Below are 24,728 nucleotides of genomic sequence, written 5' to 3'. Positions count from 1 at the left end.
GAGCAGCCTCAGTGATGAAACTCATCAACAACCCAGAGCTTTATCTGCAGCCTGTCCTCCCATGGAGGAAGTCGTTGCTGTTCTAACTGAATTTACCAACTGGAGTTTCTTAAGTGAGCTGTTGAAGGTCTTTTGAAAGAAACTGTCATTGCTTTTATCAGTTCCTCAGGGGATGAATTGAAGAACAAAACCTTTAGAACGAAAAGCAGCTGCTGGAACATTCTGGGGTGTGCCCAGAGCCAGAGGCCCTGTGAAGCCAGTGCCTGCCTGGCTCCCTCGCTCCTGGTGCTTCCATCCTCCCTGCCCAGCTGAGCCCCTGGGACCACAAGGTGTGCATTGTGTCTCTACCTGCTGTAAATTTTGCTGGGATAGATCCAGACCCATCATTCAGCAAAGTCTCCCTAGTTCAGGTGATTCCCCAACACCAGACAGACTGTACAGCAAAGCTTAGAGAAGTCTCCATGAAAAAGATTTAAGATTAACAGCTTTAAGCTGTTATAGATAAACATGAAAGGCTACAAGAAACAGGAAAAAAAGGGGCAAAAAAAGATACAGTCCAGATGTTCTGCTTTGCAGCCTCTACTTCTAATTGCTGTGCCACAGCCCAGGTGTGGATGCACCTCTCTGCTTGGGGGAGCTGCTGGTGGCATCAACATATTCCTGTTTCCATTCTCCAGATGAGCAGCATGTGGTCTCTTGAGTGCAAGGAGCTTGTGTTGGTGGTCACCAGAAGGCTCAGCCAGGCCCATGGCCTTTCCCATTCACCCTGATCTGGGAGCAGGGTCACAGTCTCCAGGGAAAGTAAACATTCAAGAGACAAAGCATCTCACAACCCCCCACTTCCATGGTTTCTGAAGTAGCTGGAGAACATTTTTTTTTTTTTTTTTGAGAACAGTTTGTTGTGGTATTTCTCAGGGGTTGCTGTAGTAGTTTGTGTGTTTAACATCTTCCCCAGTGACAAAGGAGCTCATGGGCACTGTCCTGGTGACACCAAGCTGTGTGTTGGGGTCACACCCTGGAGGGCAGGGATGAGGCATCCATGAAAAGGACCTGGACTGCCTGAAGAGGTGGAGCTGTGCAAAACTCATGACACTTAACCAGGCCAAGTAAAAGGTCCTACATGGAGTTGGGACAATCTCTAGCCCAAGTACAGGCAGGGAAGGAAGGAAGGAAGGAAGGAAGGAAGGAAGGAAGGAAGGAAGGAAGGAAGGAAGGAAGGAAGGAAGGAAGGAAGGAAGGAAGGAAGGAAGGAAGGAAGGAAGGAAGGAAGGAAGGAAGGAAGGAAGGAAGGAAGGAAGGAAGGAAGGAAGGAAGGAAGGAAGGAAGGAAGGAAGGAAGGAAGGAAGGAAGGAAGGAAGGAAGGAAGGAAGGAAGGAAGGAAGGAAGGAAGGAAGGAAGGAAGGAAGGAAGGAAGGAAGGAAGGAAGGAAGGAAGGAAGGAAGGAAGGAAGGAAGGAAGGAAGGAAGGAAGGAAGGAAGGAAGGAAGGAAGGAAGGAAGGAAGGAAGGAAGGAAGGAAGGAAGGAAGGAAGGAAGGAAGGAAGGAAGGAAGGAAGGAAGGAAGGAAGGAAGGAAGGAAGGAAGGAAGGAAGGAAGGAAGGAAGGAAGGAAGGAAGGAAGGAAGGAAGGAAGGAAGGAAGGAAGGAAGGAAGGAAGGAAGGAAGGAAGGAAGGAAGGAAGGAAGGAAGGAAGGAAGGAAGGAAGGAAGGAAGGAAGGAAGGAAGGAAGGAAGGAAGGAAGGAAGGAAGGAAGGAAGGAAGGAAGGAAGGAAGGAAGGAAGGAAGGAAGGAAGGAAGGAAGGAAGGAAGGAAGGAAGGAAGGAAGGAAGGAAGGAAGGAAGGAAGGAAGGAAGGAAGGAAGGAAGGAAGGAAGGAAGGAAGGAAGGAAGGAAGGAAGGAAGGAAGGAAGGAAGGAAGGAAGGAAGGAAGGAAGGAAGGAAGGAAGGAAGGAAGGAAGGAAGGAAGGAAGGAAGGAAGGAAGGAAGGAAGGAAGGAAGGAAGGAAGGAAGGAAGGAAGGAAGGAAGGAAGGAAGGAAGGAAGGAAGGAAGGAAGGAAGGAAGGAAGGAAGGAAGGAAGGAAGGAAGGAAGGAAGGAAGGAAGGAAGCCTTGAGAAGGATTTGGAGGTGCTGGTGGATAAGAAGCTCAACACAGAATCGTAGAATGGCTGAGGCTGGGAGGGACATTAAGGTCATCTGGTTCCAAACCCCTGCCATGGATGTGCCCCAGCCACGTGTGTCAGAAACCCTCCATGCCCTAGGCAGAAGGGGAGGGTGAAATTCTGCCCCTCTGCCTTGCTCAGGTGAGACCCCACCTGCAGAGCTGCCCCAGCCCTGGGGCCAACAGCAGAAGGACCTGAAGCTGCTGGAACAAGTCCATAGAAGGCCACAGAGCTGCTCCAGGGCTGAAGCCCCTCTGCTCTAGAGCCAGGCTGGGAGAGCTGGGGGTGCTCACCTGGAGAAGGGAAGGCTCCAGGGAGAGCTCAGAGGCCCTTCCAGGGCCTGAAGGGGTTCCAGGAGAGCTGGAGAGGGACTGGGGACAAGGGTGTAGAGTGACAGGACACAGGGAATGGCTCCCACTGCCAGAGAGCAGGGATGGATGGGAGATTGGGAAGGAATTGTTCCCTGGGAGGAAGAAATGGCTTCCCTGGCACAGGGTACCCAGAGCAGCTGTGGCTGCCCAAGCCCTGGCAGTGCCCAAGGCCAGGCTGGACAGGGCTTGGAGCAGCCTGGGACTGTGGAAGGTGTCCCTACCAAAGTCAGGGGGTAGAACAAGATGGTCTGTAAAGTCCGTCCCAAGCCAAACCCTTCTGTGATTCTCTGAAAGTTCCTCGTTGTGAAACACATTTCCCAGCACTGACATGCACTAACTGTCCATAGCCTTTGAAACATCCTCAGCCTCCTCCTCCTCTATCTGGTGCTGATGCAGCAGGGAGGGACTCAGAGCTTTGCAAACCCACCAGCTCTCCTCCTTTGCACAAGAGTTGTGCTGTGGTCTCTGTTGTGTAAACTGCTGGTTCTGGAGCTGCTGCTGGGTCTGTTTCTGGTTCTGGTGCTGGAGCTGGAGCTGGGGTTGGTGCTGAAGCTGGGACCTCAGGCAGACGCTCTGTTTCTGTCTCACACACTGAAAGGGGTGAGCTGGAGACCTCTCTTGGATTAGGGTCACCCTGAAGGCTCAGGGTCTCATTCAAAGAAGCATTATCCCCAGGGATGCAGGCCCCACCTCTGCTCTGGGTCCTATCCCAGCACTTCACCACTATCCTGGGTGGTTTTGTACATCTATTGGGAATTTTCTTGGCAGCACCAGATGCCATTGCCTGTTGTCCCATCCGTGGGCACTCTGAACAGCTCTGTCTGCTCTGCAGCCCATCCGTGAGACAGTAAAAGTCAAGGGTAAGCCTTCCAGAGCCTTCTTCCCTCCAGACTGACCAAACCCAGCTTTCTCCTGGGCTCCAGGTGGATTCCCTCCAGTCTGCAAACAGGACCAGCCTTACTGGGCCTCACTGCAAGATTTGTAATTTGCTTTGCTGATTTTCTTTAAAACATTAAAGGACCAGGACCATCATCAGTTCATGGCTCCACTTACAAGGAGGCAGTTTTGGGGATGGGGATGGTGGATCCCAGCTTTGGGACACAAATGCAGAGGCACTGTACCACCTGTACCAGTACTATTCTACAGCCACTGTGGGTCCTGGGGTGTCCATGCAGGACAGAGTCGAGGTGAAGGCCTTCATCCAACCATCCCTGGGGAGCCCTGGCAAGAACTTGGTTGCTCCCAGTCTGTGCTGCTGACCCAAGGAGTTGTGATCCATGAGGGCAAACACAACTGCAATGTGCAGTGAGGAGGAGCTGAGCAGCGGCTCCTCTGCCTCCCCGTGCACTTCCATGCTCAAACACATCCCTCACTGATCCAGCAGTATCCCTCTGCCCTGTCAGATATTTGTCCATCAGATGCTTTTGCTCTGGGACAGGGAGAGGGGTTTTGGCCCATGGCAGAGATGATTTGCCAGCTGAGCTCCTGGTGCAACAGCACTTTGGGCAGACCAGATGCTCCAGACCAGCAGTTGAAAGGTGATGCCTGTTCAAACCATCATCCCAGTGCCTTCTCCTGCACAGGAAGAAGGAGCAGCTCTCGTGGACCCCCAGGGGATGTGGGGCAGAGGTGGGATGGGGAGTGCTGGGCACTGCAGGTGTTTCCGGGAATAGATGTGAAAGTGTTGCTTTGACCTTTAAAAGTGGCAGAGGATGAAGAGCACCATGGGGGAAGGAACCTTGTCCCTGGAAGACACCCCCAGAGGGGTTCAAGACTCTCAAACCACCACGAAGTGGTCACATCTCCACTTTCAAAACTCCCGGGAAAGCTCCGGTGAAGCATCAGGCCGTGTATCCAGTTGCGAGCAAAGGCGCGTCCCCGGCGGGCACAGGTGCGAGGGGAGGTGAGCGCAGTACTGGACTGGCCGCCCACTCCGGGGGAGTTCGGGCCCCGGGGCAGACCCTGCTGATAACGCCGGGAAGATAAAAGCGGGCGCGGAGGGGCCGCGGCCAGGGAAGAGGCGGCGGATCGCAGGTGAGAGGCTGGCACCGGGCACAGCCGCTTTTCTCTTGTGGAGGGTTTGTTTCTCTGCCGGGGGTGGGACTGGGGAGCTGGGGCTGAGTTTGGGGCTGAGCTCTGTGGTTCCCGCTGCTTCCACCCTCGTCTGGCACCGGCCCGGCTTGAGCGCCGCAAGGAAGTGCCTGGAGCGCGGTGCTGCTGTCGCCAGGACTCCTCCACAGGGACACGGTTTAGCCGGGCATTTTAGGGTGCCTTTGAGGCAGCTTCACGGTGGGTGCTCAGCCCACAGCTCTGGGCGCATTCTGGGAGCTGATTGCTTGGAGCAGCCTTGGGAGGTGAGTGGGTCAGCTTTGGGAGAAACATCCCAAACATCTATTAAATGGCTATTAAATACTTCCCACTCCTTCTGCAGCCCATGTTAAAGGAACAGCTAGGTAATAACTGAATAAATTCCCATTAAAACACAAATATAAGTGCAGTATTTTATATTTATGGGGATGGAGTGATACCCAGCTCATGGTTGACTTCACTCTGGCTCTATTGAGGAACTGAAACAGTTCACTCATAGTGATTTTTGTAGCAACATTCTAAATATTGAAGTATTATTTCCTCCAATTTTTTGGTGTAAATTTTAATCTGAATATCCTCAATCCCAGGCTAATCAGGAATAAAGAGAATACAGTCCTTATGTGTTTTTATGTGACATCTCATGTGACATGACTACTTGCAAGGAGGACTCTTGGAATTTAAAGGCAGAGAAACAGAGGTGTAGAGGACCTGCCGTGCTGTTCTGGCTCTTTTCTCTTCCCCACCAGCTCTCCCTTGCACACTCTGTGTGCTGTGCTGGCAGCAGATTCTGGTCCCTTTGTGTTGCCCCCGAAGTCCCAAGCAGCACATTCCCACCAATGCTGGCAGTCCCTGGGACAGGAGGCTGCTCCTTTTCCACATGGCACTGACAGGACCTCTGAGGCAGTGCACTCCCTCCTGGAAGCGTTGCACCGGGCAGGGGATGCTCCATGAGCTCCCTTGACACGTGCCATCCTCCACCTTGGCACGGACCTTCCTGATGCATCCATATGTTCTTGGTCATCTTCACTTACATTTCTTTGCAGGGATGAAGGCAGAAACCTTTCTGGGGTCGCTGGTGATCCTCAGCCTGTTCCAGGCATCTGTATCCTCTTCCTACGGTATTGTCCTTTCCTCAGGCTTTGCAGATCAGGGGATTTTCTGAGTGGGAAAGATCAAGCTGTGTCTGGAAGAGCCTGTCATTCACCAGCACAGCCCTGAAGAGGTGCCAGAAGGGGCACAGTTTGCACCTCCTGTGGCACTAGTCTTGGCTCTTCCAGGTTTTTACCAGTTCACATCCTGCCTGATTCCTTAAAATCAAGTAAAGGAGCTCAGTTCCCAGCACTGGTCCATGCCCATGGAACCAGGGTCTCCCTCCCTCTGCCAGCACCTGAGAGAGCTACCAAGGCCTGTGGAGTGTAGGGATGGGGCAGTCACTCCCCCTCTTCCAGCCCTGAATCACTGTTCCAAAACATAGAGAGACCTCCATCTGCTAATTTGCAATGTCAAATCCTTATGAAAAGCACATGCCTGGCTTTTCATTTGTCTCAAATGGTGGTCCAGGCAATAATTTTTCTCATCAGGATTGTCCAAGAGCTGAGCTCTGGGCTGATCTGGGAAGATATTTAAAAGAAACTGGGGAGATTTGGGAGATATTTATCCCTTTGTGCTATTTTCTGAAATTTTCCTCTTTCCCAGAAACTGTAGTGCTGTCACTCAGAGAAGCCCTCATGGCCTATCCCCTTCCTTTCTGTGACCCACAGCCAGCAGATGATGGAGATGAAATTCATTTTGGGAGCTCCCCCCAGGGCAGGAATGGGAGCAGTGAAAATGGCAGGAGATGGCAGGAGGGACTGGGGAAATATGTGGGGAAAGCGGGCTGTTCATAGAATCAGAGAATCCCAGAACGGTTTGGGTTGGAAGGGAGCTTAGAGTTCACCCCATCCCACCCCCTGCCATGGGCGGGGACGCTTTTCACTATTCCAGGTTGCTCCAAGCCCCATCCAGCCTGGCCTTGGACACTTCCAGGGATGAGACAGCCACAGCTGCTCTGGAGAACCTGTTCAAATGCTCTGCTGTGAAAGGGCAGGACAGAGGGTGCCTGCACCTCTCAGTGTTTGGGGCTGTTTGAAGCCTCCACTGATAGAGGGATTCTCTTCGTGCCCAGGAGAGACTCTCAAACTTCCCTGAGGAATATATTTATACGCAGATCTCTGGAGAGTGAGCAGCACTTGCCTCCTACACTGCTGTGTCCAGTTCCTGGGTGGAGGAGGTGCAGGGATGCTCCCTGCCGGCACCCTCACCTCTGCTCCTCCCTTTCCCTGCTCAGATGTGCCGCTGGAGCTGTCGGACACGTCCCTGCTGAGCAGCGTGGCCGAGGCTCGGCAGCTGGTGGATGCCGCCTACAAGCACACACGGGAGCGGTGAGAGCTGGGCTGGGCGTGGCACGTCCCCGTCCCTGTCCCCGTCCCCGTCCCCGTCCCTGTCCTCTGTCCCCGTCCCTGTCCCCGTCCCTGTCCCCTGTCCCTGTCCCTGTCCTCTCCTGCACCGCAGCTTCCCCCGCCTCTCCTCCTCCCCGCAGCACAGGGACAGCGGGGTGGGGAACTCTGGGAGCACAGCGGGATGTCATCCAGCTTTTGTCTGCTCACCCTGATTTTACACCAGTTGTCGGGTAACCGAGAGCTGTGACCTCCTCCGTCTCGGTTTTCAAAGAATCACAGCATCTTGGACTGCTTTGGGTTGGAAGGGATCTTAAGGCTCATCTCGTTCCAGCCCCTGCTTGGGCAGGGACACCTTCCACTGTCTCAGGGTACTCCAAGCCCCGTCCAGCCTGGTCTCGGACATTTCCAGCTCCTCTTGGCACCCTGTGTCAGGGCCTCCCACCTTCACAGCTGCGCCTGATGCTATTGCTGGCTCTGTTGCATCCCTCAGAGTGCTCTGAGCAGGAGCCCTGAGTTGAGACCAGCACAGGCTCCTGCTTATTTCCAGTGGCTCCCTCCCACTGATGCAGCAAACAGCTGGATGCTGCAGTGAGGACATTTTGTGGGACTCCCAGCCATGCTTTGGGAGTGTCCAGCTTCCTACCAGCCCATACCTGTCCTCTGCCAGCAGCCACACTCTGAATCCCCTCCCTGGCTTGGGGACTCCTCCAGCTGAGAGGAGGATCCAGCAGCTTTAGGACAGGGTGGCCTGGAGACATTTGAGGCCTCCGGACAGCGAGAGATACTGATGATCTGGATAACAGCTGAGCGAGGTTTGGTGCCTCATGGATGTTATTTGCCTTCTGGCAGGTGGAACTGGGCAGTTTCGGGGACTTCCTTCCTGCAAGTCTCTCTGCTGCTCTGTGGAGGGTGCTAGGAGCAGCCCTGGCCTCTCCCAGTGCCTCTCTCCATCAGTTCAGACTTAGGACGTGCCGTGCCTGATGCTCACCTGTGCAACTGCAGCATACCTGCCCCTGCTCTGTTTCAGATTTTGGTTTCCTGTCCCTTGCAGCATAAAGAAGAACCTGCAGAACAGTGCCTTGACCCCAGCAGAGCTCCTGAGATATTTCAAGCAGCCAGTAGGGGGGACACGAATGGCTGTCCAGGCAGCGGATTATCTGCAGACCACCCTGAGCCTGCTCAAAGAGAGGCTGCGATGGGCTGTGAGGGGGGACTTCAACGTCACAGGTAGGAATCCCCTTTGCTGGGAGGAAGGCAGAGGAGAAAGACACAGGGCTTGGTCACTGGGGCTTGGGAGGAAGGAAGGAAAGGGGGCTATGACGGGCTGTGACAAATCTTTCCCATGTGGCTGCAGTGAAGCAAAGCTGAGTTATTTTTCTGTGCTTTTTTCCCATCTTAAATATTTTGGGGGGGTTTTCAATTAGTGAAAGTGTTCTGTGCACTTCCCTGGTTCCTTCTGCTGTATGGAGGTTCATGTTCCAATGGGTCAAAGCTTGGAAGGCTTTGGTAGATATTCTGCTGCTTGAGTAGGGAACGAGCAAACCCAGAGGTGACTCCCAGCAGCTTGGCCCCAGGGAGGGCAGTTCTTCAGCCAGACCTCAGACAGCACTGAAGTCACCTCACAGATACGACACTGTCCAAACAGAGAATGGGGAGATGTGAGAGGACATTTCAGTGCGTGTCTGGAGGAGCAACATCTTCTGTGAGATTGAGTCAGGCAAGGCCAGGCTGCTGAGAGGAGGCAAATCAGGGCCAGTGAAAGGAACAGCTCAGGGACACACAGGGAGGACTCCTGACATATACATATGAACTCATGGGGATCATGGAATGGTTTGGGGAGGAAGGGACCTTAAAGCCCACCCAGTACCACCCCTGCCATGGGCAGGGACACCTTCTACTGTCCCAGGCTGCTCCAGGCCTCATCTAGCCTGGCCTCAAACACTTTACCAACACTACAGTAAAGCACCGTCAGGATAAGGCTTTACTTACTGTCCCAGGCTGCTCCAAGCCTCATCTAGCCTGGCCTCAAACACTTTACCAACACTACAGTAAAGCACTGTCAGGATAAGGCACATCATGGGGTGCTCTGGCTTTGCTCCGGGACAGGATGAGCTGGAAGGTGGTGGCAGAACTGGCTGTGCAGAGCTCCAGCCTCTCCATCCAGGACTGATGCTCCAGTACCACTACAGAGCCCTGCGAGGGCCACCTGGCTGCCACCTCTCACCCACCTGCCCAGTGGCTTTTTAAACCGTGCTGTGACCCAGACTGTTGGTGGCAGCAGTGACCAGGAAACCTCAGAGGCCGGGACGTGGAGTGAGCAGCAAGAGCCAAGAAGGAGCATCTTCCCTATGGAGACAGACTGGGAGAGATGGGGGTCAGCCTGGAGAAGAGAAAGCTCTGGGGAGACATTAGAGCCCCTTCCAGTGCCTAAAAGGGCTTATAAAAAAAAGAGGGAGAGACTTTTTATATGGATAGATAGTGACAGGAAAAGAGGGAATGGTTTTAAACTAAAAGAGGAGAGATGTGGATTCTATGTTAGGAAGAAATTGCTGGCTGGGAGTGTCCTGAAGCCTTGGCACAGGTTGTCCAGAGAAACCGTGGCTGCCCCTTGGAAGTGTCCAAGGCCAGGCTGGAGCAACTTGGGAATGTGTCCCTACCTTGGCAGGGGGGTTGGAGCAAGATGGTCTTTAAGGTCTCTCCAACCCAAACCATTTCATGATTCTGTGATTCTGTAAGACTTTTCTTGTTAAACTCTGCCACTTAGCTTCCCTACAAAGGGAAATGTGCACAGCAAAACACAAGTGCCCTCGGTGAGCCCAGCCACAAGACGGTTCTTTTCCAGGCTGCTCCAAGCAGGGGTGACACACACTGGGAGCTGCTTCCAAGGGGAAAAACTTGTAACAGCCCCTAGGATGGCTGTGACCCCATTTTATGGTGGAGATAAAAAGGGAGAGGAGAGGAAGTGCCAGTACTAGAAAACCATTCTGCTGCTGCATGAGCCTAACATGTGATTATAAATAAGATCTGACTATAGCTTTGCTGGGTTTGATGCTTTCCAAACCAGCAAAAGCATCTGCTGCTCAAAGAGCAACCTCGGCACATCTTCGAGCAGGAAGAGTTAAATGGCAGCACACTGTTAAATGACAGTAGTTGTGCAGATGATGCTAGTCACAGCTACTAGGTACAGGGAGACCTTTTCCTGAGCAAACCCAGCAGGGCCAGTGTGTTCCTGCATGTTTTTTTTCTCCCTTATTCCCTGCCAGACTTGCTGACTCCAGCTCAGGTGGAGGTGATTTTCAAGGCCACTGGATGTGACCAGCAGGATAAGAAAATAAATTGTGCATCTTCTGGCTACAGAACCATTACTGGCGAGTGCAACAACAGGTGAGGGGCTGTGTCAGCAGGAAGATGGATGGATGGATGGATGGATGGATGGATGGATGGATGGATGGATGGACGGACGGAGGGATGGACGGACAGACGGAGGGACGGATGGACGGACAGACGGGGACGGATGGATGGATGGATGGCAGGCACAGGAGGAGAGGAAATGGCCTCAAGTTGCACCAGGGGAGGCTCAGGTTGGACATCAAGAGGAATTTCTTCCTGGAAAGGGTGGTCAGGTATTGGAATTGCCCAAGGGGCTGGTGGAGTCCCCTTTCCTGGAGGTGTCCAAGGAAGGACTGGATGTGGCACTCAGTGATCTGAGCTGGTGGTTAACCTAAATTATTCTATGGATGGATGTTGAGCATCCTCCATAAGTAGAACAAGACCCACTTCCCCAGGGATGATCCAAACAGGTACCTTGTTTTAGGGTTTCACACTCCACAGTATTTCCTAGTAATGTGTGGAGTTTTTAATTCCAGTCCTGCTTGGAAGGTTCCTGGTGTTGTACCTGAACCAGCTCTTTGCCAAAACAGGAGGAGCTCCATGTGGGGGACAGACCCTTTGTCTGGCCCTGCCCCTTGGCAGGGTCTCCAAGGGTTTCCTGACCTAAATCCATACTAGGCATGATCTAACCATCCCCTTGCCCCACTCTGTGTAGAAGGAAATCTGGGCATATGGGCTAGGAGAGCACCTCCTGCACCTCCCATGGCTGGAATGGGGAATGTGGGAGACATGGGAAATTGCTGAGCATGGGGTGTTTTATAGGGACAGTTCAGAAACATTCCCTGTAAAAACAGAGCTGAGAAGCTCCTGGGAGCAGCTGAGGCAGAGGAAGGACCTCAGCCAGCTCTTCCTGACCCAGGGTGCTTTAGCCTTCAGGGGATTGTATAAGAACTAAGGAGAGACCTTCCTGCCTCCTTCCACTTGAGGGGGGGACATGGGCTCTGGGATAAGGGCAGGTCCATGACACCTGAGCCAGACCTGAGGCCCTGGGGAAGGTGGGCTCGGCTGTGCTCTGTCTCTCCACTGCCTGGGGCAGTGCTGCACCCCCTTGGGTGAGAGGCCACCACAGAACACAATTTGGACATGCACTCCAACGAAAGTATGTTAGTACTCTAATTAAGGTTTTCATGGTGTATTTGCCCTGGTTTAGGGCAAATTTGAGAGAGAACCTCTGAAGGGGTTCCTCTAGAAAGCAGATTCAAGCAGCCCCTCCCTCAACTGGTTTGGGAAAATATTTCATTGGAGAAAAGTGGAAAAAAACTTTATTTAACAGGCAAAGCATTCACCAGCACAAAAAATGAACAATATTAAACAATAAAACTTCTTGCTGCTCTGAAGAGGTTACAAACTGGACTGTGGCTCAGCTCACTCAGTCTCTGATCAGTCCCTCCGCGGCCCAGGCCCGGCCAGGTGGGCCACAGGTGCAAGCTGCCGGTGCTCTTCTGGTATTCAGTCCAGAGCAGGTTTAAACAGATCTAAAGAAAAAGAAAAACTACAGTCCAGAGAACTTCTCTGCCTCAGCTAGCTAAAAACTAACTAAAAGCAAAGGAGAGCTCTGTCTTGCTGTCTCTCCATGCAGCAAACAACAGTCCAGGAGCAGGAATGTGAAGGAGCATTTGTTTTCAAGACCATAGGTAATTCCATTCCAAGGTTCTTCCCCTTTTCCATGGTGTTCAGCTTCCAACTTTGTTTTCCAGCCACAGTCTGAGGTTGAGGGCCTTTCTTCAGGCTGGATGACATCAGGGGCACCTGAGTTCTTGCCTGGGAGAAGCTGAGAATTGGGATAGATTATTAAAGGTCTTTTCCAAGCCAAACAATTCTGTGATTATTGCTGTTATTGTTATTAATCCTGAGGTTTACTGATAGCACCAAACCTATAGAGCTGCAGCAGTTCCCCAGCCATGGCGTGCTCCCATTCCAAGGTCCATGTTTCTCCATATCCACAGGCTCTTGGCTCCAACTGTTTGCTGTTTCTCCATTGCCTCTGACAGGAGGAACCCATCCCTAGGAGCTTCCAACAGAGCCCTGGCCAGGTGGCTGCCAGCAGAATATGAGGATGGCGTGTCCGTGCCCCGTGGGTGGATGGAAGGAAAGCGTTTCTCTGGATTCCCCCTTCCACTGGTAAAGTTTATAACAGTCTCAGAACACAGTGTCAGGCCTGGGGATTGTCAGTTCTAGGACAGATCGCAGTCATCAAAGGGCTCATCCACTAGCTGGAATTGTGGATCAGGTTGGAGGGGCTTAAATTCACCAGCTGCAGGGTGATAGTCTGAGAATACCCAGGGGGATCTATTAGGAATGTTTTATAAGTCCCATGCCTTCAGGAAAAGCAAAGGAAAATTAATCTGACTGCTGCAGAATCACAGGAGAAATACAGAATTATGCAATATGTTCTATTAAATGGACTGCATTTAAGCCAAATTCTTTTACTTACCTTTTTTTTATTTGGTGTGTGGTGGTTGATTCTTGAAAAGCAATTATGCCAGAGGACAAAGTGAGCCAGGGAATCCCCAGAACAAAAAATGTATGATCAGAAATGCTATATGGGGGTCCCTGGGTGGGTGAAGTGAAGTGCAGGGGTTGTGGCTCTTGTGGCACCTGGATATGAGCAGGGACACTGTGAGGTGGCCTCTGGTCACTAGAGCTTGGTGCAACAGCAGCTCTGATGAGGAGCTGGTGTTGTGTTCACGGATTTGTTGTACTTCCTAACCTTCCTCCACGGCACAGTGTCCACTTTTTCTGTAGTAATACATGGAGGTGGGGGAACTGTGATGGCTGGGAAAGGGATGAGAAGGGAGGAGGACTTCAAGATAACTTTCAGAAATTCCATCGGGCTATTTTTTCTACACTTCTATTCAAAAAAAGGTCTTTTAAAATTTGTTTTGTCTCCCTTTCCCAGGCTTGCTTAGCTATTTCCCTAAGTCCATCAAGGGACAGTCTTGGCCTGGAGGTTCAGAATCCTGTGCTCAGTGAAGGGCACTTGGTGATGGTGACACCTTCCTGCACAGACAGATTTGGGTTTTTTTGTCTGCAAAGCACAAGAAGTGCCCTGGGAATTTTTGCTGATGACCCTGCAGCTGGATGCAGCCATTCACACACGTCATTTCCCACCAATGTGTTCTGCTTCCACCCCTGCAGGTCCGACAAGTGTCCAACGAGATTGTCCACTTCCCCCCAGAGCAGCTGCAGATGGACCAGCAGAGATCCCTCATGTTCATGCAGTGGGGCCAGTTTATTGACCACGACCTGGATTTCAGCCCAGAAACCCCAGCCAGAGTCCCCTTTGGTGGTGAGACAGACTGTGACACCAGCTGTGCCAAGGAGCCTCCCTGCTTTCCCATCCAGGTACAGGCAGCCTCCTTCTTCCAGGGAAGGAAGGGAGAGGGCGTCTGCTTTCCAACCAGGAGATGCTGGTGGCTCTCACAGTCCTTGGCCATGGAGGAATATCCTCCCAGAACAGGCCAAGGAGGTCAGAGCATTCTGTGTGGCAGCAGTGCTGTGTTCCAGGGGCGGTCCCTGGGCTCAGGCACAGGCACAGACTTTGCCAGGCCTTTGGCCATCTCCCTCAGCAATGTGGTTTCAGCAATGTGGTTTTTCTTTGGAGCTGTTGTGCAAAGGTAGCATGGGTGATGCCTGGAAAACAGGAAGTGTCACAGACAGGCACTTGGGAGTGTCAACACCTCAGAAAATCCACAGGACTTAAGTACTCTTTGCACCATAGAAGGGAGTGCTGAGATCTCCCTGCAGTGCTTGTGGCATTATCAGGAGTCACATCCTGGTCCCTGCTCCATAAGATCACAGAATCACAGAATCACTGGGGTTGGAAAAGCCCTCTAGGATCATCCATTCCAAGCTGTGCCTGATCCCCCACCTTGTCCCCAGCCCAGAGCACCAAGTGCCACATCCAGGACTTCCTTGGACTCCTCCAGGGATGGGGAATTTACCACGTCCCTGGGCAGCCCCTTCCAGTGCCTGAGCACCCTTTCCATGGGGAAATTCCTGCTGATGTCCACCCTGAGCCTCCCCTGGCCCAGCCATTCCCTTTCCTCCTGTCCCTGTTCCCTGGGAGCAGAGCCCGACCCCCCCAGCTGTCCCCTCCTGTCAGGAGTTGTGCAGAGCTACAAGGTCCCCCCTGAGCCTCCTTTTCTCCAAATCATGTCCATGTCCCTCCTGCAGCCCTGCCCTCCCACCTTCGAAGTTCTGCAGCTCTGACTCCCACATGTCCTCCTAATTCCTCTCAAGGAAAACTATGATGGGATGGAACATCACTGAGTGTTTCCCTGACATACATTTGAGAGTGCTGGAAGGAAGGGTCACAAGTTCTGGATGACAACTCTATGGTGTAGATAGAGAGATAAGAAAACTGAGTGTTAAAGATGCAATCCAATATATTTCTTTTCAGAGGAAATACTTTAAGAATCCATAGGACTTTAGGCTCTAGGCTGTTTGGGACTTGGGCTCCTAAAGCAGCATCTCTGCTGTCAATCTGACCCTTCATCTTAAGATTTATGCTGGAGGCTTATGCCCTGTAAGAGGGCTCCTGCCTGGCTCCATCTCCTGAGCCACTGATGAATTTTACTTTTCTCTATCTGCAGATCCCACCCAACGACCCCCGAATCACCAACAGGAGGGATTGCCTCCCTTTCTTCCGCTCAGCTCCCACCTGCACGCAGGGCAGAGCGGTGCGGGAGCAGATCAACGCGCTGACCTCGTTCTTGGACGGCAGTGTCGTGTACGGCAGTGAGGTGGCCGTGGCCGAGCGGCTGCGGGACCGGAGCAGCCAGAGGGGCCTCCTGGCTGTGAACCGCAACTTCACGGACAGGGGCAGGGCGTACATGCCTTTCGGTCCCATGAGGAAGGAGCCCTGCCTCAAGGCCAGCGGGGCAGCTCGAATCCCTTGTTTTCTTGCAGGTGAGCCGGGTGCTTGCACCCCAAACCTGGAAACTGGAGCAGACAATTCCACCAGCTCCAGTTCACTTCTTCAGTTGTTTGTTATTCTTATTTAAATAGAAAATGGAATGGAGAAAATAATGAAAGACTGAGACAGGCTGTGCTAGGTAGGAGGAAGGTCTTCACCCTCTCCAAGTCTTGTTTGTGAGGATAAACCTGGAGTGAAGGTGTCTCATCCATGCCCAGCAACTCTGGTGTAGGGCCCAGAGTGACCTAGGAACCAGTGCCATGATGGAGTCAAGCAGGCACAGCAATGGCAGCCTGGCCTGGAGGCAATGGCTGGTCCGTACTTGTTCTTCCATGGCTATCTTTATCTCAGCAGGATGGGAACAGATGTGTAACCCAGATGTGCTGGGTCACAGCAGGAAACATTTGCATGTCCCTGCTGCACTGTGAGAGGAGCTTGGATCCCAGCTGGTATGAGACCAATACCAGACCAAGGTGGACTTTTAAGGTGTGTTCCCACCACTGTGACAGCTGAGGGAGTACTGTGAGTACTTTCCACAAACCTGTGGGACCCCAGAGAGGGATGCTTCTGATATACCTCCTGAATTAGTGTCTCCCTGGCCTATTTCTTTTAGAGAGCAGGACTTCCCAGCTGGCTCCTGCTGGCTCTGGACACACCAAGCTGCTTGTGGCAGTGCTGGAGAATGCTTCAGGGCACAACAGATCTCATCAGCTGTGGAGCTGCTTTCTATGCCCTTGGCCCCTTTCATATCTGGCTGAAGTTCCTCTGAACATCCCCATGGTCCTTGGAATCCATCAGCTCTCTCCTCTAAAGCTCATGGTGTTTCACACTCCCTCCAGGCTCCCCCAGCATTTCACCTGTCCCACGTATTGTTCCATGTGTTCACCTGCTCCCCCAGTTCTGTGCAGGTCTCTCCTTGGTGAGGACCTCGCAGGACCTGTGGCCAAAGGCAGGTGCCCAGTGAGAAGCAGAGTGGGCAGGAGTATCAGATACTTCCTAGGAGGGGCTTCTGGCCCCTGTGGACTCTCAGCAAGCAGCAGTTCCTGTTCCATGGCTGGAACAGACCCTTCAATTCTTTTATAGTCATCAGTTCAGGTTGCTTCGGAAGTGCCTTTGAAAATTCAGTGTCTTATTTGTGACTTTTCCGGTCCCTGAGAACTGAGGGAGTTTTACATGTGCAGTTGCCTCACAGGGCTCAGCGTTTCCTCCCAGAGCTCTGTTGGAAGCTCTGGCTGGATGCATTCTGCTCATGGAAACCTCACAGTGCTGCTTTTGTTTCTCCTTCCGCAGTCCCTCATAGGCAGCCTTTGAGAGGGGATGAAAAAGGCCCTGTGCCAAGTGCAGGAGCAAATCTCTCTATTTGCTGTGGGACAAGGGGTCTAAATACGACATTTACTTTTCTCTGAGTGCTTGTCTATGCTCTCATCACCTGCTTGCTCTTGCATTTCCTGCCCCAGATGTTTGAAGAAGGATTTGATATTTTATTGTGATGCTGTTTGTTATTTATTCCTCCAAGTTGACTCATTTTGCTTTTCCTTTTATTCCCCAGAGAGCCTGTTTCAGCTGGTTTGAAGGAGACCTTCTGAGTTTCAGAGCTTCCTTGGCCATCTTGACTTCCTTTTGCCCATTTGCATTTCTCTCTTGAGCTGTGAGACCAAACATCTCTTATATGGAAGCCTGGAGAACACCTACTTGCATTTAACTTTTTAAGTTCATGCTCCCAGCCTTTCACTGAAACTTTCCCCACCTGTGATTCTCAGCATAGCCAGGACAGCACCTGGCTTTTGTTGCCTCAGCAGAAATTCAGCTTTTGCCTGGTGCTGTCCAATCCTTGGTCTCCCTCTCCTCCTCCTCTGTGTTTCTTACCCATTTTCTTCACAACACAAATATTGAGACATCTAAAAATTCCTCTGTGTATGCTTCCCAATGTGACTTTCCTACTCCAGTGTTGTGTGTGCCCCTCCCAGGTGACACCCGCGCCAGTGAGATGCTGGAGCTGGCCTGCATGCACACGCTCTTTGTGCGGGAGCACAACCGCCTGGCTGGGAAGCTAAGGAGCCTCAATCCCCGCTGGAATGATGAGAGGCTCTACCAGGAGGCACGAAAGATCCTGGGAGCCATGATCCAGGTACCAGCCATCATTCCACCTGTCCTGGCTCTGCCTGCAATCTCACAGGTTTCACGTGTTAGATTGTGCTAGTGCAGGGTGGCCAAAGGGTGCAGAATTTTGGGGTGAAAGGACCAAATTCTTTTCTCCAGCCCCTTTGACCAAAGCAAAATCACACAGAGATACCTGAAGTGACAAGCACAGAGGGGTTCCCCTGAATCTTTGATATCCCTCTACTGTTAAATTTATAAAGTACTTGATAAGGTTTTAAATGGTACATTTTTGTTTGAGGAACAGACAGAAAAGTCAGAGGAAAAACTTTTCTAACTGGTGTTTTGTACCTGATAAAAATAGTACTAGAAATCTGGATTAAAATTCCTCAGGCTGTGAATCCCCTCCTCTCAACAATTCCCTGCGCATGGCAGGGGTTTGGAATGAAATGATCTTAAAGGTCCCTTCCAACCCAAACCAATCTGGGATTCTGTGAAGAAGCCCCATGTGCTGGTGGGTGCAGCCAGTCGTGGTGTCTCCTTGGGATGGGGCTGCACCCTTTGACCACCCCACACAAGCTCGACTAGCTTGACACACCACCCTAGGCTTGACCCTGAATGGGATCCTGGGGTCACACAAGCACCTCTGTGCTTGGGAGGGACCTCCCAAAGTCTCTTGTCCAGCTTCCAGTTTGGAGCAGGAGTGGCCTCAAAGCTAGATGAGGTTTTACAGCTGGCAGGAAAGCCTATCCTATGAGAGAAAGGGACATGGCTTTTCCAAAAGCACTACACCTCGCTTGAAGCCTGTCTTCTGAGCTGGTTTAACAAAAAATAAAAAGCAGGAATATCAAAATGTTTATGGTTTTATGCTGTCAATTTAAATATTATTGTATTGTTGAAAAAAACATGTTGGGCAAGGCAAACAAAGGATTGTGCAAAAAGCATCATCTCCATCATTGTGTTTACATCAATGGTTTCATCTTCATGCAGTATTCAGACAATTAATCCATTTTCTCCTACTGACACAGAATTTGATTTTTCTTTTTTAAATCATATTGTGCTGCCTCCTCAATATCCCAGAGAGACACGAGAGCAGGGGGACGTCCTCTGCTGTGGGACAACTCAGGGAGCTGCCCGTGGGTGGTGCTACAACACCCCCCCCCTTATCTGCCGATGTTATCTTTACCATCTGAGGCACGAAGGGTGCAGTTCTGCCTGCCTGATGGGAGTGGTGCCGTGACAAGGAGACAGTATTTGGGAGGATTTGGCAGGCTTTTATCTTCACAGAATCACAGAACCAATTAGATTAGAGAAGACTTCTGAGATCATTGAGTCCAACCTATTATTATGTTGCTCACACCTGTCAGAGTGTTGTAGCAGAGAGAACATGAAAATCAACTTTGCTTCCACAGAGACTGATGGCCAAGACATTAACAGTTCACCCTTTGCTTGTTTCCCCCTAGATCATAACCTACAGGGACTACCTGCCTCTCCTGTTGGGATGCAGGTTCCACAGGCTCATTCCTCGCTACCAGGGCTACAATGAGTCTGTGGATTCTCGGATATCCAATGTCTTCACCTTGGCTTTTCGCTTTGCTCACGCCTCAGTCCCTCCAACTGTTGGCCGCTTAGATGAATATTACAGACCCATAACTCCTGAAATTCAGCTCAGAACCTCCTTCTTTGCTGTCTGGAGAATCATTCAAGAAGGTAAATCCTTTTTTGCAGTGTGGGTTTATTTCATTCATCCTTTCTGCCCTCTCTGGATGAACTCCTGCTTCAGCCAAATTTAAAAGTATTTTGTGTTCAGTGTAATAAATGGCCTTTAGTACCAGCCAGCGTTGTCCCAACAGAGCCGTCCCCTGTGGACGAGGGCAGCCCATCATGTTCCAAAATGGTCTGATTGCTCCATTGCTGTGGCCTCCAAGAACATTATTCAAAGTATTTTCTTCTTAATTCTTCAAATGCAGGGAAATTGATTCTCATGTAATAAAAGCTTATAATTAAATATGAGCTGAGCTCGCATCTCTGGGGCCTCTTAGCCACACGCTGTCCTCCCTGCACTGCTCACATGTCCCTGCTTCAGGTGAAATTGATCCCAGTTTCCCTGTGCCACCTCTGCAGGTGGGATTGATCCCTATCTCCGGAGCCTCATGGCCAACCAGGCTAAGCTGATGACGCAGCAGCAGATGGTGGTGGGCGAGCTCCGGGATCGGCTCTTTGAGCAGGTTGAAAGGATTGGGTTTGATTTAGCTGCGCTCAACATGCAGCGCAGCCGAGATCATGGCCTTCCAGGTAAGTCAGCTGTGGGAGCAGAGCTTACGAAGAAAAACAAGTGGAAATCAGGCATTTTTGTGATTAAACATTGAGAAGCTCCTCCAGCCCATGCTTGGCTGAAATCACTCAGGAGTTGGATTCAGTGATCCTTATGCATCTCTCCCAATGCAGGATATTCAGTGATTCTGTGGTGCTCTTTCCCAAACATTTTCCTTGTTTCTGAACAACCACAGGTAAGTGGGTGGAGGTCGAGCACTGAAGGCAAAGCCTGGCTGAAGCTGCATGAGAGAAGTGGAGGCAGACAAACACGGTGCATTGCACAGACCAGAGCTTGGTGACTGACTCATTTCTATTGTCCAAGTGAAAAAAATGGTAAAATAGTTCAGCAACGAATTTGCGGGAGTGGAATTAGGGCTTTAAGTCCCCTGTGACTTCTCTGCAACCATCTGTAGTGGTCCAGCCCAGACACATGACTGGAAGAGCAGATTCCAATATGTAAAGAAAATCTCATCATAATTTCTCTATTAAATCTGTGTCCCAGAGGAAAAAAAAAAAACAAGCACGTCAGAACCACTCTCAGGGCTCTGCAAGGTGCAAAACCAGTGTAATGGCATTGCAAGATGGTCTTGAGAAACAGATTGTTGATAGCACTTCAGAGCTGGCTCCTGGGTGGGTCCTTGCCCCACAGTGTCATTATGTTGAGGTAAGAGCCCAGAGCTGCTCTGTCAGCAACATCCTGAGAGATGCAATAGGGCTCCTGTTTGAAACTGGGATGAAAACTGAGCTGGATCCATGGGTTTTAAGCCCAGTCAGAGGCTTTGCAGTACATCCAGTGGCATCATGAGCTCACAGGATTGCTCTGCCTTGGCCACAACATAAGGTGATTTTTCCATGCTTTATTGAGGAACACCATCATGCAGACCTGATCAGAACCACAAATCCTGGGTTTCCAGACCTGACATGGTGGGAGTGGCATGTATTTCTAGTGAATTTGGGTTTAGCTTTAGGTCTCAACCCACCTATGAGTGCTGTACTCCCTTATATTAGACATCCATGAAGGTGGTGATGGCATAGCAAGGTCAAAAACCCTCCCTAATTAATTTTATGATTAAGCAAATTCTCAGTGTCCTGGAATTGTTTGATAGTGGTGTCATCTAGGCACCATATGCTGTGTCTTTTGCTCCCAATGCTCCCTGTTTTTTAGATGTAAGACAGTAGGTTTGGATGGATATCAGGGAAAAAATTTCCTGTGAGATTGGTGAGGCCCTGGCCCAAGTCCAAGTTGCCCACAGAAACTGTGGCTGCCTCATCCCTGCAAGTGCTCAAGACCAGGCTGGACAGGGCTTGGAGCACCCTGAGATAGTGGAAGGTGTCCCTACTCATGGCAGTGGGTGGAACAAGATGAACTTTATTATCCCTTCCAATCCAAATTGTTCCATGATTTCATGACATCCTGCTTACAGCAGAGGTGTTTGCTGCAGCATCATCTCATCTCCTCCACCAAGATGCAGAATTATGCACCAGTTGTGGCACAGTGGATTTTTGGCTGTTTACGGTCCAGAAAAATTAGTCCAGCTGGCAAAGTCTGCTTGCTGAAGTAACTTGGGCTGTGTGGAGTGAGTGGCTTGTCCCCATGGCTGGACAGGGACCAGCTGTGGAGAAGCACTTGGTCATTCTCCTATTGTACAGAGAGAGGGGCCATCAACATCTTGTCCAGGTTCACTTTCAGTGAAGGCAACATCAGTTGCATCCCTGCTGAGTGGAGCAGAACATTGCTGGAAGGTGGTGGTACACCTCCCACCTGCAAAGACACAGCTCTCTAAAAACAGGCAGAGGGAGCTGGCTCTGGAGCAGTGGGAAGGCAGTAGCATTAACAGAAATATAGAAAAATGTTTTAAACCTTTTTGGTGCCCTACTGGTGTCCCAGCTTTGGGAAGGAGAGGGAAAAATCTTTCCAGGAGTGGGTAGCACATCACTGCACTATCTGCTCTGACATCCAACTACTTGCAGGTTACAGCTCCTGGAGAAAATTCTGTGGGCTCTCACAGCCCTCTGGAGTGAAGTCACTTGGGCACGTGTTGAGGAATCGGAACCTGGCAAGGAAATTCCTGAAGCTCTATGGGACACCAAAGAACATTGACATCTGGATTGGGGCCCTTGCAGAGCCCTTTGTGAAAGGAGGCCGAGTGGGGCCTCTCATGGCTTGTCTCATTGGCACCCAGTTCAGGAACATTCGTGATGGAGACAGGTAAGAGGGGAGCTGGGTATCCCAACCCTGGAGTACAGGGAGGCTGGAGTTTATGCAGATTTCTTCACCCAGATCTGAAAACTACTCCAGTTGTTTGTTGCTTTTTTTTCAGTACTCCTTCAAAAGTTTCATTCTCTTTGTAGTCATATTCTTATTCCCTGTCTGATGGTTGAGATCCTGGGATGAGATCCCTTCCCAGCAAAGTGATTTCTCACTATTTCTTCTTCCCTCCCCCAGTTCTGAAATGGAATCCTCTGCTCTGACATGTGGCAGGGTTTGATCTTTGCTTGTGATGGATGTGGTGGGTTGGGGTTTTCAGCCAAAATCACTTCAGCAGTGCTGAGGTTTCAACACACCTGAATTCCTCCTCCTCCTCCTTGAGGTTGCTCAGGGGCTTCAGGTGCAGCAGTGAGTTACATTCCCCATTTTAAGCTGGATTTCTGAAGCAAGATCCCTGCACCTGCCAGCAATATTGCCCGAAAATGGGATCACAACCCATGTTTCTGGGAAACAGTTCTGCTGAGAAAGACTTAGGACAAGTTCAAACCCCAGGATGAGGAGGAGCTTAGGGTCAAACAGTCTGTTGCACATCTAGGAATCCTGTTCTTACGGCAGGAAACGAACCCTTTTCTAAAAAATTGAGTAATTACAAGATTTGTTCCAACATGGCACTCATTTGGCTGTAACCACAGCTTGTGCACAGTCTGTGCAGCCTTTCCTATTGGAAAGAGGGTACCTGTGCCTCATCTGAGGACAATTCAATCAATTGCAGCTTTGTTACCTGTCCATGGCCAATAGAAAAGCAAGGTAATTATCCAATTGGTGAGTCGGGGCTCTTAATTTAAATAACAGAAATTCAAATTTGTTCTTGGCAAAAGAAATTAGTGTTAATTGTAATTAATATTGTGGGAGTCATCAATGTGAAGAAGGCAGAAGGCAAAAATCTGTTGTGTTTTCTTTCTCCTTCAGGTTTTGGTGGCAGAACCCTGGAGTTTTCACTCCTCGCCAGCGCTGTTCACTGGCCAAAATCTCCTTGTCACGAATAATATGTGACAATACCCACATCACTAAAGTATCAAGGAATATCTTCTGGGCTAACAGATACCCCCGTGGCTTTGAGAGCTGCAGTCAGATCCCAAAGCTGGACCTCAGACCCTGGAAGTCAAAGAGCACTGAGGAGCAAGGTATGATCTGCAAACCGCAGCAGGTCCTGCCTGCAGACCCCTGAGCAAGCCAGACCCTGGGGGCTACCCTGAGCTGCCTAACATGGGGCTGGACCTGTGTGCCAGGTACAGCTTTAGACGCTCCAGTTCATTAGGTGTACTTAGAGTGGCTCCTACAAAATGCAGATTTCCTGGCAGACCAAGCCAAGTGCCCTGTACTGGGAATTGTTTCTCCCTCAGGAAAGGCTGAGGGAGCTGGGGCTGCTCAGCCTGGAGAGGAGCCCCAGCTGAGAGGGGCCCTCAGGCCTGGCTGTCCCTGTGTGCAGGGAGGGCAGAGCAGGGCCCAGGCTCTGCTCCGGGGCCCAGCAGTGGCACCAGAGCCACGGGCAGGGCCTGAGCCCAGGAACTGCCCCTGCCCAGGAGGCAGAACTTCTGCCCTGGGCAGTGCCCAGCCCTGAACAGGCTGCCCAGGGAGGGGCTGGAGTCTCCCTGGGCTGGGATACTCCAGAGCCCTGTGCACACAGTGCTGTGCCCTGTGCTCTGGGATGGCCCTGCCTGAGCAGGGAGGGGGCACCAGTGACCCTCGGTGGTCCCCTCCTGCCTGAACTGTTCTGGAATTCTGAGATTTTTTTCCTGATTAATAGACTTTCCATTTAGCTCTTCACTATTGATGCCAGGGTTTCCTCCATGTGAAACAATGCCCAGACTGGGAAGGCTGCTTTCTCTGTCTGTTTGTCTGTCTGTCTGTCTGTCAAGATGCTGTTTGTCAGCACATCCTTGTAAGGCCAAAAGCAACTCAGCATTTGAAAATTAATTCTCATGGAACCCTTCCTATGGAAGGGTTTCTGGTTTTGATCTCTGCTTGTACAGTTGTTAACTATTTTTACACTATTTCTCTCACCTGCCTTCAAGATTTGTGAAATTCTTGAGGTCTAATTCCTTCCAAAATGCTCCCTGAAATCCCTGGGAAGTAGATGTAGGGGATAGTGGCTCTCCTTGGAGAAGGGCAAGCTGTTCCAATGTCTTTTCCAAACAAAACATCCTTCCTTTCCTCTGACAGTCAGGTCCTGCCACACTCATAATATCAGGTTTTGATCCCTCCTTTCCAGCCTAACCTGTGGAAACAAATCACACAAGGTATCAGGGAGATATGGCAGGTTCTTTTCTGCTAACACAATGCTTTTTATTTCCTCTAGAAAAAGATTCTGGTGCCTTTAAATGCTGAATATTGAGGATTTCCCATATGTCCAGACTTGGGATGCTGCTGAAGTGGATTATTAATTTTCACGGTGTTTATGCTTTCACGGCCTGCAATGTTTGGGCACAGTTCTGTCATTTGCTCAGCTTGATTTGCATGAAGCTTTTACAGTGGGATGCAGCCCAGGAATAAAAGAACTTAATGAAGAGATATCCCAGATCTGTGAAATCACTCAGTATCACAAAGCCAAGTGAAATGAGCTGTCCAGAGGCTGATCCCAAATCACACCAACTGCTGGCTTAGGCCACGGAACCACACAATACTTCACCAAGACTTACTGTCAAGCACATGTTTTGGACCTTCCTTTTAAAATTTTCAGGCCCC

The 24,728-nt window shown here is 50.8% G+C and overlaps 1 protein-coding gene across 1 annotated transcript; it reads left to right on the top strand.

Moving 5' to 3' along the window:
- Positions 1 to 507: 507 nt before the first annotated feature.
- LOC128798292 (eosinophil peroxidase-like) lies at positions 508 to 24,460 on the top strand. The gene is made up of 16 exons (XM_053961635.1): positions 508 to 608; positions 4,393 to 4,418; positions 4,487 to 4,561; positions 5,659 to 5,733; positions 6,942 to 7,035; positions 8,105 to 8,280; positions 10,317 to 10,437; positions 12,435 to 12,564; positions 13,582 to 13,788; positions 15,039 to 15,354; positions 17,329 to 17,489; positions 18,922 to 19,168; positions 19,583 to 19,753; positions 21,746 to 21,983; positions 22,953 to 23,167; positions 24,343 to 24,460. Exons 1-16 carry the CDS (start codon positions 508 to 510, stop codon positions 24,369 to 24,371), a joined length of 2,382 nt encoding a protein of 793 aa, XP_053817610.1. The 3' UTR covers positions 24,372 to 24,460.
- Positions 24,461 to 24,728: the final 268 nt, after the last annotated feature.

Source organism: Vidua chalybeata, chromosome 20 (assembly GCF_026979565.1).
Source record: "Vidua chalybeata isolate OUT-0048 chromosome 20, bVidCha1 merged haplotype, whole genome shotgun sequence".
Taxonomy (NCBI): domain Eukaryota; kingdom Metazoa; phylum Chordata; class Aves; order Passeriformes; family Viduidae; genus Vidua; species Vidua chalybeata.
The sequence above is the reverse complement of the archived record's forward strand: the minus strand, read 5'-3'. Positions and strand labels throughout refer to the sequence as shown.